This window comes from Cloeon dipterum, chromosome 1, assembly GCF_949628265.1.
Source record: "Cloeon dipterum chromosome 1, ieCloDipt1.1, whole genome shotgun sequence".
In the NCBI taxonomy this organism is placed as follows: domain Eukaryota; kingdom Metazoa; phylum Arthropoda; class Insecta; order Ephemeroptera; family Baetidae; genus Cloeon; species Cloeon dipterum.
In genome coordinates, this window is record NC_088786.1 from 30483727 (window position 1) to 30499647 (window position 15921).

A 15921-nucleotide genomic window follows, 5' to 3' on the forward strand; every position below is an offset into this window, starting at 1 on the left:
TAACTTGCGTCTCTACTAAAACTAAAATTAGGAACCTCAGAAAATCTGGAAATCCATTTGAAATGAAATCATATATATATTCATTATATATAATTTAAAATATTTAAGTCTCACGCATTGCAACTTATAATATAATATTATGTAGCTAATTAGCTTAAACCATTAAAAATAAATTAGATACGAATAATTTTGCAATATATTTTGTGAGTTTCAAATGTTCTTATTTCGCTTATTTCATTCCTATTTATTTATGTAAATATAAAGGTCCCAAATAATGGAATAAAATTCTCCATCCAGACATCCAGACCGCGTCAATTTGAATTGCGGAGCTCTTCCCTCTTTTTGTTTCATCATGAACACCATAACCTCGCTACAAAGCAAACTTGAGTGACTATTGGCTATTCCCTGGTTCTCTTTCCCGCGCTTTAACAAGTTTGCAACAAGAGCTGCAGCTGCTGCTAGCGAAAAGAGAACGAGTACACATACAGACAACGCCAACTTTCAGCGCTGTTTTTATGTTTTAATCGACATGTAGGTCTCGCCATACTTACGCAAGCCTTCATATCAATTTCATCCAAATTTTTAACTTCGTATTCGAGCAAATTCAATCGAAAAGAAGCAACAAAAGACTCGCCGACGATCTTTTATGCTGCAGGTTCGCCATTGTGCAGGCTAAAACTTTGCCCTTCACACACATCATGCCTGTAAAACTCTGTTTGAGTGATTTCACGACACGTTTGAATTTTAGGTTCTGATGCCATCTGACGCAGTAGAAAGCCCAGCTGCCGAGAAGATGACCGAGTACCAAAGTTGGGCTGATATGGCTGACAGCAACTCGTCGATGAACAGAACGCCGATCAAGGAAGAAAGGCTCAGTAGTGAAGACGAGTGTCTCGACTCTAAACCAAATCGCGCATTCAAGAAGATAGACTTTGGCACTGACGAGAGCCCCATGAAGACTGAATCCCCGGCAAAGGGATGTCAATCTCCTGACCTGATGAATTGCAGTCCCGTCAAAACCCCTATCAAAACAGAGCCGCAAAGCACCAGCGGCAGGAGAAATGTGGATGTGACCAAGAGACTGTGGTCCAGCCCCAGGCGAAGGGAAAGGGAGGCCAGGCTACCTAAACTGGGTTTGGCCATATCCCCCAGACGCCCCCTCTGTCCTCCAGACAGTCCTGTGATGAGTCCTCGCGACCTGAAAAGAAAGCGACCCAAAGACCTTTTCAATGGTGGCAGTCCAGCCGGTTCCCTCTGCTCGTCCCCAGGGTAGGGAATAATCAGCAAGAAAAATGGGTTTGGGATTTTAAATTTCCTTACATTTTCAGGGACCGTGGAGTATTCAGCCCTAGGCCTAAGAAGATAAACATGGATGAATTAGAAACTGACCCATTGATCCTGAGCAGGAGGGACAAGCAAATCGATTATGGCAAGAATACTGAAGGTTATCGCAGATACATAGAGATGGTTCCTAAGTACGATCTTATCCTCAGCGATCCTCATTATGTTTAAATCACCTTTGTCTATTGCAGGCCCAAGAGAACCCCCAACCATCCTCATACACCCCCCAGAGACCTGAAGAACAGTCGAAGAGGGTGGGATGGTTGTATCCGAAAGTGGCGGCAACAACTGCATGAATATGACCCTCCCAATGATGATGATGATCTTGACAAGTGAGTGGCCTCTATCTAGATCTCAATTGTTTTTATTAAATATCATCGATAATCAAATTAATTTACTGCCACGGTGATAAATATTTAATTCAATGGACTGAAGCTAGCTTTTATGGCCATTTTCGTTAAGTTGACTGGATATTATTTATTTTATTAAAATGGTCCCAAGTGTAAGTTATAGGATTCCATAAAGTTGGTTATCATTTATAAAAAAAGGTAGTGTCTTGAGGGCACAGACCATTAAGACATCGTCTTGGTCTGATCAAAAAAGGCATTATCAACCAAAATCCTTTGACAGTTTTATTTTTCAAAGACTAAATATAAAAAAAAACAATAAATAAATTCAACTGGGTTAGTTAGTTTGGTAAAATTTTAAACAGCCACTTTGACAAATAAAATAATAACCATTTCCATCTCTACAGCCTGGACACAATGTCTGAAGCTTCGCTTGATATGGGCAGTGACAATCAATCCGAGATCTCATACCCAGGCAGTGGCTCTAGGCAAAGAGTCCCGCGCCCCTCTAGCACCATATCTTTGGATGAGGCCGCCAATTGAGAACTACTTGACAGCTATCACAATCTATGATTGGCCTGTGTAAATCCCACTCAAATTCATGGGTGTCTTTTGAGTTTTCTACATATTATAATATGTTCATCATATTTCTATAGTAAGCTGTAATTATGACTATGTTTACGGTAAATTATTTGTTTTAAGTTGAGATTGCCGTTTGACGCGCAATCTGCTCGCTACAGATGCTTTCATTAGTTTCTAAGAAAATTGTTTCAGGATGTGTTTTCAATTCTTTCTTGAGAGAGAATGTTGGACCACTGAAACTGATTTGAATGTAGAATTGCCTCTTTGTTTCTTGGCATCTAGCTAAGTTTTGTAAGTTTGTGCCTTTTGTGTGAAACAATGACTGGAGACACGTGTGAATAACCTAGCTTAATTGCATGTTGATGATGTGAAATTTGAATTTCTAAAGATGATTCTAATCTGAAAATATTTCTTGTGGAATTTTTGTAATCAAAATTGAAGTGAGTGTGAAACAAGACAATGAGTATTTTGTATAGCTACAATAAATCAGAGAATTTCTAAAACAGAAAATTTTGTGTAATTGATCATATTCCTAACAAAGGAAATTTTATCTAATTAACTTGGCGTCTTTATACAAAGAAAAATAAAATGTGTAGTCACATTAAAATATATAAAGTGGGAATATGGATCAACGTGACCCTGACGTCGCAAGTCGCGTGTCTGCCTGCAAAAAAATCATCAGTTTGATCCAGACAATTTAGATGATTGTTTATCACACAAAAATTTTAAATTGTCGGTTTCAGTAATAATTAAGCAACAAAACAAAGGAATTTTGTAAACACAAAATAAGTTGCGTTGAAAATTTTCATAACACCTATCTATTTGTAAATTCAAGTGGATTAAAAAGAAATCAATTCAAAATTTTATTATTACTATTCCAAGAATCTAAATACAATCATTCCTTTTTTTAATCAAGATCAGGCCTCACTAAATTTAATCGTAGTCCTGCTTTATCCCCCTTTCCCGGGCGTGGTTTTTCAACTCGCGCCACTCACGTGTTTGTCAACAACCGAAAACAAGTGAAGCGAGTGCAACGCTGCCTGGCCTGCGAATCGCATTTTCTGCCCCTTCGGCTGGCTGGTTCGCTGCTGCAAGAAATTGAGCTGCTGCCTAGCAAGGAAATTCGCCAACTGCTCGACCAATTTTCAATGAATCATCGCGCAAATGACTGAGTTGCAGGTAAACGAGCATGTCCTCGAGGAACAGACGCCGTCACGTGTAGGGAAGGTCGGGAATCGCGGCGAACGGACAGGCAGCCCGAGTCGCGGAGTTCATTTGACCGCCATTTCATTTCACGTGATGAAAATTTCAGAGGGTCGGGTCCCGAAATCACGGCCACCAATCTCTGGGGCAGGATGCCGGTCTGCAAATTTCGGCACGGCCACTCTCCGGGCGTGGTGCGTCGCTGCGGCGGGCCGCCCTTTCTGTCATCAAATCGGACGCAAACTTTGACCCTTGCTAGTCGTGTCTGTCCGCAGCGATTCTGTCAAGATTGTTTTTGTTTATGCACCGCACGAGACGGACACACCTATTTCGCGAGCTATTTACGTCCGGGCCGAATTCTCGGGGCACGGATGCCCGGAAGCAGCGACGGACGGAGAAAATAACTGGCGTTAATTAGTGGGACGCGAAAACAAAGAGGGTGTTTGTTGTTGTCGTCGACAAGGCATCGTCACTCCTTCTTTTTCTCCCCGCTGTGAGCAGAGTCTAGTGCTCTGCGCAAAAAAGCAGCGCTCATTCTATTTTTGCCAGTCGGTACACGTACCAAACAAAAAAGCCTTGACGACCTGAAAAACCTCATTTCGCTCTACCGAGACTCGGCCCGCAAATGAAAAAGGCCCGCTTGGAGAACAGCTATGTGAACCGGAGCATTGGACACTGTCGCAGATCGCGCTAACCGAGGTTTGCTCTTTTGCTCCGCAGGAAGTGCAGCAGTTGGAGTTGCTGTGTAAACACCTATACGAGTCTGGAAATTCTGCCGTGAGAGCAGATGCAGAGAAGGCTCTGGTCAACTTCCAAAATGCGCCTGACACTCTGGCCAAGTGCCAGCTGCTGCTGGACAGAGGTGACTCGAGCTATGCTCAGCTCCTCGCAGCGACCACCCTGACAAAGCTAGTGTCCAGGTCGGCCCAGGGACTCTCCCTTCAGCAGCGAATTGACATACGTATGGACTCTTTTCAAACCCTGAAATCCGTCTAACTTACTTCTCTTTCTGACATTTTTCTCCAGGAAATTATGTGCTGAATTATTTGGCCACCAGGCCGAAATTGGCCAATTTTGTGGTGCAGGCCTTGGTGACCTTGTTTGCGAGGATCACTAAACTAGGCTGGTTTGACGTGGACAAGGATGAAAACGTGTTTCGAAATGTCATTGCTGACATTACGAAATTTTTGCAAGTGAGTGACTTAGTTTTTTATCCATGAAAATAAACCTTGTATTTATGGAAACTATTAATTCTTTTAATTCCAGTTAAATGAATCTATGATTAATATCTGATTGTACAAAAGCCTAGCCAAGCTATAATAGAAACAATCTTAGATATGAAACGTCATTAAAATGAATTTTTAATGCATCCAGGGATCCGTGGAACATTGCATGGTCGGCGTGCAGCTTCTTTCTCAGCTGACATGTGAGATGAACCAGATTTCGGAAGCAGACGCCAGCCGCTCGCTCACAAAGCACCGGAAAATTGCTTCCTCCTTCCGAGATACTCAGTTATTTGAGATTTTCAGACTTTCTTGCACTCTGTTGGGCCAAGCGAGAGAGAACTGCAAAAGCCTAAATTTCAACGATGAGAGCCAAGTACTAAATTCGCCTTTGTCTGTTTTTAAAAATCTAATTTTATGATAAATTTGTTCAGCACGGACTGATGACTCAGCTTCTGAAGCTGGCTCAGAACTGTTTGACCTTTGACTTCATCGGCACTTCAACAGATGAAAGCTCGGATGACTTGTGCACTGTGCAGATACCCACCAGTTGGAGGCCCGCATTCCTCGACTTTGCCACTTTGAAGCTCTTCTTTGACCTGTACCACTCTTTGCCGACGTCTCTCTCTTCTTTAGTAAGAACCGCGCTTGCACCTACCAGTGGACAAAACTGACTAATTGATATCTCGTCTGCAGGCGTTATCGTGCTTAGTGCAGATTGCATCTGTGCGTCGTTCTCTCTTCAGCAACACTGAGCGCGCCAAGTTCCTCACCCATCTGGTCAATGGAGTTAAAAACATTCTCCAAAATCCGCAGGGATTGAGCGATCCAGCCAACTACCATGAGTTTTGCCGCCTGCTAGCCAGGCTCAAATCAAACTATCAGCTGGGCGAATTGGTGATGGTGGAAAACTATCCAGAGTCCATACAGCTCATCGCAAAGTTCACCGTTGAAAGCTTACAGGTATCACGCATTTTTCAGTTTCTCTCTGCGAGCTCCAAAAATTGTGCATTGAAAATTAAATTTGGTGAGCGACTGCTCACATCTCACTTGCGGAAAATTCGTTTGGTTGAAATTGAGGAATGCCAAATATTTTAGAAACACTAACTTTGCTTTATTTTCACTCTTGATGGAACATAAAATGACATTTTCAAGAATGAAACAATGGAGCTGGGTCTAGCTGTTTTTCGGCTTTTCAAAGTAACTTTACAGATCTTTTAAATTCATAATTAAATCCAGTCTTTTATTCAACAATGTGAAGTTAGCTGTAAATCTTTGACAGCCCATGATTTAATTATATACGCTGTTGTCACTTCATTTGTTAAAAATGTCAAATGCTAGAAATTAAGACATAGTATTAATTTATTTTTTCACTATCATTGCATAATAATTTATCAGGCTTGTCTTCATTGTTTGGAATATTAAATTTAGTTAATCTTGATAAGTTTAGTCTCGTAACTGGTGCCCAGAAGAATATTAAAATTGCTTTATATTTTTATATTTATATTATATTCTAATAATAAATGGTAATTATTGCAGAATTTTGTTTAAAGGTTGCAACTATTATTGGCCCTGTTCCTTGTTACTAACAAACTCTATTCTCTATTCTCAGATGTGGCAGTTTGCCCCAAACAGTGTGCACTACTTGCTAAGTTTATGGCAGCGAATGGTGGCTTCCGTGCCATACGTCAAAGCGACTGAGCCGCACCTGCTAGAGACATACACGCCGGAAGTGACCACCGCTTACATAACTTCAAGGCTTGAGTCTGTAGCTGTGGTTGTGAGGGAGGGTCTTGAGGATCCTTTGGACGACTTGGGCATGGTGCGGCAACAACTTGAGCAGCTCTCTGTAATTGGTCGATGTGAATACCAGAAGACTTGCTCCCTGTTAGTACAACTGTTTGACCAGGCTGCCCGCTCGTACCAGGAGCTGGCGGGAAATATGGCTCAGACTATGAACATCACCATTCAAGAAGGTGTGTTGAGATTTTTATTCAGCTCGTTTAATCAGTTAATTAATCTCTCTTGATTCAGGCCGGTTGACTTGGCTAGTCTATATAATTGGTGCTGCAATCGGCGGACGCGTCTCTTTTAATAACAATGAAGACCACGACGCCATGGATGGCGAACTGGTCTGCAGGGTTTTGCAGCTGATGAATCTGACCGACTCTCGGCTCGGTCAGTCAGGCTGTGAAAAGCTCGAGCTGGCTATGTTGAGCTTCTTCGAACAATTCCGCAAAATCTACGTTGGTGATCAGGTGCAGAAGAATTCCAAGGTGTACCGAAGGCTCTCAGAGGTGCTCGGCTTGAGTGAAGAGTCTATGGTTTTGAGTGTTTTTATCAGGAAAATGTAATGAACCTTTTTGTATTTGCAGTCCTTTTTCTAATATGTCCATTGTAGAATTACCAACCTGAAGTATTGGGGAAGGAGTGAACAGATTATATCCAAGACGCTTCAGTTGTTAAACGATCTCTCTGTTGGCTATAGCTGTGTTCGAAAGCTTGTTAAACTTGAAGAAGTCCAATTTATTCTCAATCATCACACGGTAAGTTAAACTTGAAAACAAATAGGAAGAAAACAAATGATGGTTTTCAGAGTGAACACTTTCCGTTCTTGGGAAATTCCGCTGCCATAAGTGAAATGAGGTGTAGATCAATGTTCTACACTTCACTTGGAAGACTACTAATGGTTGATTTAGGAGAGGATGAAGATAGATTCGATAATTTCATGATGCCATTGACAGGTAGAGTTGGTTCCCTTCAAAATAGATTGTTTTTCCTTACCTGGTTGATTTTAGCGTCTTTCGAGTCTATTGGGCAGATGCTATCTAGCTCCAAAAGCAACCTGTTTCCGGCAGAGGAGGCAAAGAAGTCACTAATTGGTCTTGCTAGGGATCTCAGAGGCCTGGCCTATGCATTCAACACAAAGACATCCTACATGATGCTATTCGACTGGATGTATCCTTTTAGTCACTTTTTTGGGGATGTAAACAATGTCGTACCATGTTTATATTTGAAATTTCTTGCATTGAACATTTTTTATGTATTTTTCTTGACTATTCATCCAGCTATCCTGCATACACTCCTATAATGCTCCACGCAATTGAATTGTGGTTCCATGACCCACAAGTGACGACACCTGTGCTCAAGCTTTTTGCTGAGCTTGTTCAAAATCGGTCACAGCGACTTCAGTTTGATGTCTCGTCGCCTAATGGCATTCTTCTATTTAGAGAAGCTAGCAAAATCATCTGCACCTATGGTAGATATTGTGATATTTGTAACGCTCCAAACTTGCTGTGTGTGTCATTAGGTGAGCGAATTTTGAGTGTGGACATTTCGAAGGATCAGATATACCCGATGAAGCTGAAGGGTATTGCCATTTGTTTTGGCATGCTGAAGGCAGCTCTCTGCGGCAGCTATGTCAATTTCGGCGTGTTTCGCCTCTACAATGATGAAGCGCTAGATAACGCTTTGAAAACTTTTGTTAGCATGCTTCTCGCCATACCACAATCTGACTTATTGGTAAACTAAACCAACGCTCTTTTGTCAAACGCATTGAATCGTGATCGTTTCAGGACTACCCGAAAGTTTCCCAGACGTATTATGTACTGCTGGAGTGTTTGGCGCAGGACCACATGAGTTTCCTTGCCAGCCTGGAGCCTAATGTGTTCCTCTACATTCTTTCTTCGATATCCGAAGGGTTGACTGCTTTAGGTGGGAATCTCAACATGTTCACAGGTATCGCAAACCTTCGAGCAGGCAAAACCTCAACTCCTCCTTGAAACTTTGAGGAGAAAGAGAAATTAAACGCAAAAGTACATACGTTCAATAACATGCGCCTGCAATCCTAGCATGGCTTGTCCATAATTTCTTTACCATCCCACCATTAATTCTCATTTATTTTTTACTGTCTTGTGTCAATGTTTGAATATTACCACTTGATCGTGTTTTTGTTTTGATCCCCCTGGCTCAAAATCAGTTAATACTGGTTTTATTGGCCTCCTCTCATACATCTTAGATACATGTTAATTGTTTTTCTGTGTTAAGCACCGCTGCTAGTGGACATCGTCGTGTGTCCCCAACTCCGTCAAAGCGATACTTCTGCACACTAGACGCTCGTCCTGCCGCATTGTCCTGATATTTTTTCATTGTTTTCATTTTGTAGTCCTGTTGTTGTGCTTTTATGCCTGCTCAGAGGTTTGTGACTTTACCTTGGCCTGTCTATGACGTGACAGGTTAACCGTTCTCATGATGCACTTTAAATTCTGCTTGCAATTCAGAGTTGAAAAACCATTTATTCAATTTGTTCCACACATCGTTTAAAAATTGCTTCTGTGCATGCTTCAATATTTTTGAGCATTCATTCCTTTCGCAAATATAAGTATTTTTTTTTAATTGTTGAGAATACATGCTCTTATACTTTTCATGTCATCTGGTCTGTTATTGATCGAATTTGATTGACCGTTACAGACACCATGGTGTGCACTGGTTGTTGCACCACCTTGGACCACATTGTCTCTTTCCTCTTCAAGCAACTCACCCACAAAGGTAAGGATCTTTTTTTACTTTTTCTCCGCGAGTTCTAATTACTGTTTTAATTTGGCAGGCAAGAAGAGCAGACGGGCAAGCGTGAACCACAGGGAGGGTGAGGTGTTTTTGCAAGTGCTTGAACAGCATCCTGAGATACTCCAGCAAATCCTGTCCACTGTACTGAACATAATTATGTTTGAAGACTGCAGGAACCAATGGTCAATGTCCCGCCCTTTGCTTGGACTGATCCTCTTAAATGAGGAGGTAACCTTGAAAAAGTGAATAATTTTTATGATTCTAACCCTTCTTTCCTTCTTCAGTACTTCAATCAGTTACGGGAGAGCATCATTCGAGCCCAATTGCCTGACAAACAACCGGCCATGGCCCAGTGGTTTGAGAACTTAATGGACGGCATCGAGAGGAATTTGTTAACGAAAAACAGAGACAGGTAAATTTAAGTAACACCTCACATTGTCACTGTTCATCCTTGAACGTGTGAAAATGGTAATGAACCGCCTTCCCGAATTATTTGTTGTAGAAATAGAAATAAAGTTTACTGGACGCTACTTTATGATTAAAGATGAATGCTAATCATATTTAAAATGAAATATAAGTATTAGAAGTCATGTAAGCTGCCAAGTTTGCAGCGTGTTTGAGGCACTTATGCTAAAATTTTGAATTCCAATAAAAGTGCTGTTTGTTTGACAATGAGATATCATATGGACTTCTTGTCGAAAAACAGCTTTGTCCTTCAGATATAAAATTGTGGCGCCTTCTCGCCACTACTGTCCTACTACTTTGCATTATCCAGGTATTTACATTTAGTCAAATTCACATTATAAATCATGCCATGAATTTTTTAAGATTCCTCTGAAGTCAATATGCCCACACACTGAAGTATCTAGTGGTAATTTGGTTTGTGTGCCTCAATCATTGAACATATTCAGATATATTATGTCTGTTGTTAAGTGAAAATCAAAAGGAAAAACAATTTTTTTTTTTTCAGATTTACCCAGAATTTGTCAACGTTCCGGCGGGACATTAACGATTCGCTCAAAGGTCCAAACATGGCAGCAGTTGCCTCTGGAAGTGACATGATGACATCCTAGTCTGGAATGTGAGGACTTGTGCTGACTTTTGTCACTGTGTGAGGGTAAATGTGCCGAGATTTGTGATCCGTGGTTGGATTATCTGAAGAGTAATTAATTCACATCAATCGTTGTTGTCGACCCCATCTAAAAGTTTCAGAGCAGCAATCGTATCCAAAATTTTAATCCGCGTGCGATTTTATGACATTATTCATCATTATTTGCCATTGAGTTTTCTCTATTTTATTCTAATTTATTGTACAGCACAAACTTCCGACTTTAATTAGTATGAATTGTTTTATAGAGCACCTCTGTGATGCTATATATTACCTCAGAAGCAATATTTGGGAGTTGAATCGAAGTACGGTTGTGCTGCCTGTTTTAAGCAATTAGTTCTTGGTTACAAAGACATTCCTATTATTAATATATTATCGGTCATTAGCCACCACTGGATATAACATTACTCAAAATCATTGGTTACAATTTAATGTATGAAAGTTGTCATGACGTGAGTTGGAGAATAAATTGGAAATTTTCATAAGCTTCACTCGCAAATTGTTTTTGCATGCTATTTTACCGATCAAAATGAACTTCTTTGCGCAAAAATAAAATACAGTTGGCTATGTTTATCGCATAGCTGTTTTCACGCGTTTTGTGAAGCGAGAGAAGATTCTGCCGCAATTACGTCACACAAGGCCGTGCGGTCTTCAAAACTGACTGCTTGCTTGCTAACCAGTGTAGCTCCGGCCCTGGACTCTCTTACACCGAAAACGAGATGGGCCGCAAAATGTTGGTTTCTTTGGTTTTTGGTTTGTTTTTGTTTCAGCTGATACTGGCCACGCCGACTGGTGAGTTACCATTTTTTTAATCTTTCCTCTCTCTTTAAATTAACACGCCAGAGCACTTAATTCGGTTTTTTATCTCTGAGTTTATTTTTAATGTTTTTTTGCGCCAAATTTATTTCATATTTTCCTCAACTCTCATGACCTTGCACTTTGCAATAAGCTCAACAAAAAGCCTGTCTTGGACTGGCTAACTAAGAATATGATTATCATCACCAGCATTATTTTCGCCACAATTAACCTTGTGAGAATGTACCTTGTAGAGAAAAAAACTCATTCCTCATTCGAAAGTGATTTAAAAGATCTGAGCATTTTTAACTGTTTTGGTGGTTGAATACAATAGATCAAAACATTTTGCTTCTTTCAGAATCACAAAATGTTGATAACTTTTTACTCAAATCTAGGGTTATCAACCTTAAAGGTTAAACACTCAAGGTCATTTTTCTTGCGTGCCTGTTGCTAAACCATTACATCCTTTAACCGCATCTTTTTTCTCTCGCTAGTTTCTAGCAATCCAACCCAGCTTCCAGCAAATTTTATTCCAGCTCCCTCGGAAGGCAGCAGTCTCACCAAACACACGCACATGTTTCCCTTGCTCAGAGAAAAAAGACAAGTTAGACAAGGTGGCTGCCAAAAGTAAATTCAAACAAATTCCTATCGGATCGCAAGAAAAGTAATCTTTTCCGTGTCGTAATAGTGCCAGCGAATTTGCCTGCTACTCTGGAGAGTGTGTGGCGCTTAGCTCTATTTGTGACGGCACCCAGGATTGCGGAGACTGGAGTGACGAGACTTACGCGCTTTGCAGAACTGCTCAGTTCGTACATTATAAATTTTTTAATGAAAATATGTGGTTTTTCATTATTACACGCATTACACGTATTATTAAATAATTAAGAAATGGGCAGAAAACCCACATTATTTTACAAATGGAATTAAAGATTGGGAACTGGACTTTACACTAATGAGTTTATATTGTAGGTGTCCCAATTACGCGTTTCGATGCAGCTATGGCGGCTGCATAGAAAAAGAGCGCGCATGTGATGGAAACATGGATTGCTGGGACAATTCTGATGAACTTTTGCCCCGGCGCCAGTGTGTGTCAACACCAAAGCCACAAAACCCACTACTCAAACAGCAATGCGAGAGGTAGTTGGAAGTCAAATGATTTTTAATATAATTTTTATGATTGTGCTACAATTGCAGCAATAATTCAGGATTTGGTTGCTTGGACGGCACTTGCATTGAAGGGGAAAAAGTGTGCGATGGAAATATTGACTGCCCGGACGGCTCTGACGAAACTGTGACCCAGTGCAGAGCGGTCAGGTAAAGTCCCATTCCCTTTATCAGAGCTCTAATTCTTAACGTGGTTAATGCGCGCTGCAGATGCCCTTCTAACACATTCCGGTGTCAGTATGGTGGCTGCATCAATAGAGATCTTCGCTGCAACGGTCAGCAGGACTGTGCCGACAATTCTGATGAGGACGATTTCCTGTGCGGCTGCAGGGTGCCCAATTTTCCAGAGAAGTCATTTTACAATGTGCTTGGCTGCCCTGGAGACAGACTGGGACAGGCAAACCCGAATGATCCCAATCTCTCTGATATTTGCAAGGTATTTTGAGGTTTTTTAATACAAAATTTTCGAAACACTTATGCAAATCAATTGATGGATTTCTAGGGCTACCCTGGTGTTTCTTTAGCACCTCCCTACACAGGTATCGGACTTCGCTGTGAACCTCCATATGAACTGCCCAACTCAAGGACGAGAGAAAAAGGATCTGCCGCCGTTTCCTACTGCATCAACGGTAAATGGAGACCCATTCTGCCGCTGTGTCGGGCGCCTCCACCTCGCCCGCAAGTCAACACCCCAAAACCTGTCACCAGACCAGGTCCTGTGTCATCCAGACCAGTACAGGGCAACCGACCTGTGACTCCTGTGCCTGTGGTTGCACCTGTTACTGCACCAGCACCTGGTGATTATTTTTCGCACAAATAGAAACTAATTCAAAATGAGATGAAATTAACAAACAAATTTTTTTCAGCATAATTTTTTTTTATTATTAAATTAAAATGATGTTAAGAAGCTTCCAATTTGAGAAGAGAGCCTTGCATCAAATTTGTTTTGTGTTGCAGTTGTTGCAGCTGGCCCCAAGAAATGTCCTGCTTTAATTTTGGAAACTGTGGAGCCAGAGTGCTTCCTGCAAGGTCGCAGAGTCACCTGCCTTGACCCTGTTGCCATTGGCACTGAAGCAAGGCTCAGTTGCAAGGCATTCCATTCTGCTGAGCCTGATTTCACCAAAATCACCTGCAAAGACACTGGATCCTGGAATAGGGAGCCATTTAAATGCAAACCAGGTTAGTACCTTTTTGCCTTTCGTCAATTATTGCTTGCTCGACAGTCATCATATTATATGGAGAATTTTAAAAATCTTTTAAAGTGTTAAAATGTGCTAAAATTTTTAAAAAGATTTATATTTTAATCAATTATAAGTACAAGGTTATTTGAGTTTAAAATTGAGCAAACATTGCGATGCAAATAGCTTACAAGACCAATAAAAAAGTGAAAGTGCGATGTGGTCTCTGCCTCGTTCATCACAACACTGATCATGGGGCCTTTCTCTAGTGATCCGCAGGTCTATAGTTGCAATTATGCCCCACCCTGGGCAGGGATATCGACCTAGATTTGTTGATTTAACGGAATATCAGTTAGAGTACGAAATTAACTGGGGGCGTAGCTCAGATGGTAGAGCGCTCGCTTAGCATGCGAGAGGTACCGGGATCGATACCCGGCGCCTCCAAATCTCTTTTTAATATATTTTATTCAAAATTAAAAATTTGTAGTATTCTGCAGCATTCATTTTTCGTATCAATGTTTAATAATTAAAAGTGGGAAACTATTAGTCAGCTTGTTACATAAATCCAAAGGTACTATTATTTTAACACTTTATTATTAATATTTTCAATATTTTCTAATTAATTTAGCACTGATGAATACCAAGTCTACATAATTTGACACAAAATCCATAATCGAGTAATTTGTGTATCAACATTGGGTATATTAGGATTGAAATTTTGACGCCCCTTTAAAACTCGTAGATTTGACGCTTTCCCTTAAATAAAAATGGCTTTTAACTTGATCTTAACTTTTGGAATCACACCATCGCTTTATGAATCATAACGGATAGGCCTAAAGTTAGCAATTTTTTGCAAAAATGAAATTTGGAGGCGCCGGGTATCGATCCCGGTACCTCTCGCATGCTAAGCGAGCGCTCTACCATCTGAGCTACGCCCCCAGTTAATTCTGCACTAAATTCATTTCTGCTTTCTGGTCAAAGATTCAGGTCATTTGCCCTGAGCGTCTCGCAACTTGTTGTGCCAATCGGGTGTGGCGATGACCGCTCTCTTTCGCATTCGCACATCTAGAGCCTCCCCCCCCCCCCCCCCGCGTACTTGTGTCAAGTTCCTTAGCGAGCTATGCTAATCGCATGTTCATAAATTCATCTGCATTTTTACACTTTGCCCTGCAGAATGTGGAGAGCGCGTGCCAAAGGGACAGCTCTTTGTTGTGCAAGGTCGGGAGGCTGAAGTCGGGCAGTTCCCCTGGCACGCTGGAGTTTATTACATCAAGGATTTGAAGTCCCCGGATCCTCCGAAATTCTGGTGCGGAGGTTCACTCGTTAATCGAAACCTTATCATATCAGGTATATTTCCTTTGCCAATTTATGAGAACATTTTTGGAAAAAATACTGCTCATAGCGGCTCACTGTTTCTGGGACGAGGCGCTTGGAAAACCTCGCGCCGCCGATAACTTCAAAATTGGTCTTGGGAAATTCTTCCGAGACTGGACTGCCAAAACTGATTACACTCAGCTAAGAGACGTAAGATACTAGCTTTATATTCCGCTGGAAAAATTTAAATGGAATAATTATGTTCTGCACAAAGATTCGGCGCATTGACGTGCACCCTGACTACCGAGGCTTCTCCAGGTCGTATGTGGCTGACATTGCAGTTGTTTGGATCAAGGAACAAGCAATTTTCACGCCATTCGTGCGGCCGGTGTGTGTCGACTGGCAAAATACGTTTGAAAGGGAGCAACTGGTTCAAGGAAATGTTGGGCAGGTACTCTCCACTCCACACGCCATCCCTACGAGCATGCACTGACCATAATTTATAAAATAAGGTTGCTGGTTGGGGCAAGGACGGCAATGGCAGCCTCACCAATACCCTGCAGTTCTTAGAAGTTCCCTATGTCGAGTACTCTCAGTGCGAGAAAATTGTGCCGCCTGAGTTCAAACCTCTCATCACAACTGACAAAATATGCGCTGGGTACACCAATGGTAATTTCTGCCTCAGAATCCTTGCATAAGTTATTAATATTTAATCTAATATACAGGATCAAGCGTGTGCAATGGAGACAGTGGCGGCGGTCTCACGTTTGAAAAGAACGGACGTTGGTTTGTGCGCGCCATCGTGAGCGTGGGTCCTGTGAAGCAAGGCGCTGGCACTTGCAACCCCAATCAGGTCACCGCGTACACTAGGCTCTCAGTGTACCGAGACTGGATTGAGGACATGCGTGATAGCGATTCGACATAATATGTTGAGTGCTACTTTTCTTAATAAAATACTCACTTGTTTTACTCAATAAATTTTTTAATAAAATTAATTAACGCAAGATTTGTTTCATTCGAAAATTCTTTGGGCAAAACTTGTAGCCATCTTCTCTAATAAGTTGGACGCATAGGCCAGGCGAGTCACAGTAAGCGTAAGA

General features: G+C 41.3%; 3 protein-coding genes and 2 non-coding genes across 9 annotated transcripts; 4 read left to right on the plus strand and 1 right to left on the minus strand.

Annotated features, from left to right (window-relative positions):
- The first annotated feature begins 473 nt into the window (after positions 1-473).
- Slbp (Stem-loop binding protein) lies at positions 474-2780 on the plus strand. The gene is made up of 5 exons (XM_065497547.1): positions 474-655; positions 749-1269; positions 1329-1475; positions 1533-1673; positions 2096-2780. Exons 1-5 carry the CDS (start codon positions 647-649, stop codon positions 2229-2231), a joined length of 954 nt encoding a protein of 317 aa, XP_065353619.1. The 5' UTR covers positions 474-646; the 3' UTR covers positions 2232-2780.
- Positions 2781-3289: 509 nt separating this feature from the next.
- Positions 3290-10861, plus strand: Ranbp16 (Ran-binding protein 16). 3 transcript variants are annotated; one of them, XM_065475848.1, is made up of 18 exons: positions 3290-3449; positions 4194-4434; positions 4500-4666; positions 4848-5072; positions 5131-5331; positions 5393-5659; positions 6309-6672; positions 6731-7046; positions 7098-7242; positions 7293-7440; positions 7495-7654; positions 7765-7955; positions 8007-8218; positions 8272-8434; positions 9167-9244; positions 9303-9490; positions 9547-9674; positions 10233-10861. In XM_065475848.1, exons 1-18 carry the CDS (start codon positions 3435-3437, stop codon positions 10333-10335), a joined length of 3312 nt encoding a protein of 1103 aa, XP_065331920.1. In that variant the 5' UTR covers positions 3290-3434; the 3' UTR covers positions 10336-10861. The 3 variants fall into 3 exon arrangements, with proteins under 3 accessions (XP_065331920.1, XP_065331912.1, XP_065331927.1); XM_065475840.1 differs by lacking the exon at positions 3290-3449 and adding an exon at positions 3803-4128; XM_065475855.1 differs by lacking the exon at positions 3290-3449 and adding an exon at positions 3804-4128 and having other exon boundaries at positions 8272-8410.
- A 142-nt stretch (positions 10862-11003) lies between these two features.
- Positions 11004-15816, plus strand: LOC135934258 (modular serine protease-like). Of its 3 annotated transcripts, none has more exons than XM_065475885.1 (13): positions 11004-11162; positions 11702-11792; positions 11854-11970; positions 12135-12302; positions 12360-12479; positions 12540-12765; positions 12832-13126; positions 13287-13508; positions 14681-14854; positions 14910-15031; positions 15096-15272; positions 15334-15490; positions 15547-15816. In XM_065475885.1, exons 1-13 carry the CDS (start codon positions 11090-11092, stop codon positions 15744-15746), a joined length of 2142 nt encoding a protein of 713 aa, XP_065331957.1. In that variant the 5' UTR covers positions 11004-11089; the 3' UTR covers positions 15747-15816. The 3 variants fall into 3 exon arrangements, with proteins under 3 accessions (XP_065331957.1, XP_065331941.1, XP_065331949.1); XM_065475869.1 differs by having other exon boundaries at positions 11015-11162; positions 11660-11792; XM_065475877.1 differs by having other exon boundaries at positions 11015-11162; positions 11687-11792.
- On the plus strand, positions 13879-13951 carry TRNAA-AGC (transfer RNA alanine (anticodon AGC)). The gene has a single exon. It is a non-coding gene; the product is annotated as a tRNA-Ala (tRNA).
- On the minus strand, positions 14374-14446 carry TRNAA-AGC (transfer RNA alanine (anticodon AGC)). Its single transcript has one exon. It is a non-coding gene; the product is annotated as a tRNA-Ala (tRNA).
- Positions 15817-15921: the final 105 nt, after the last annotated feature.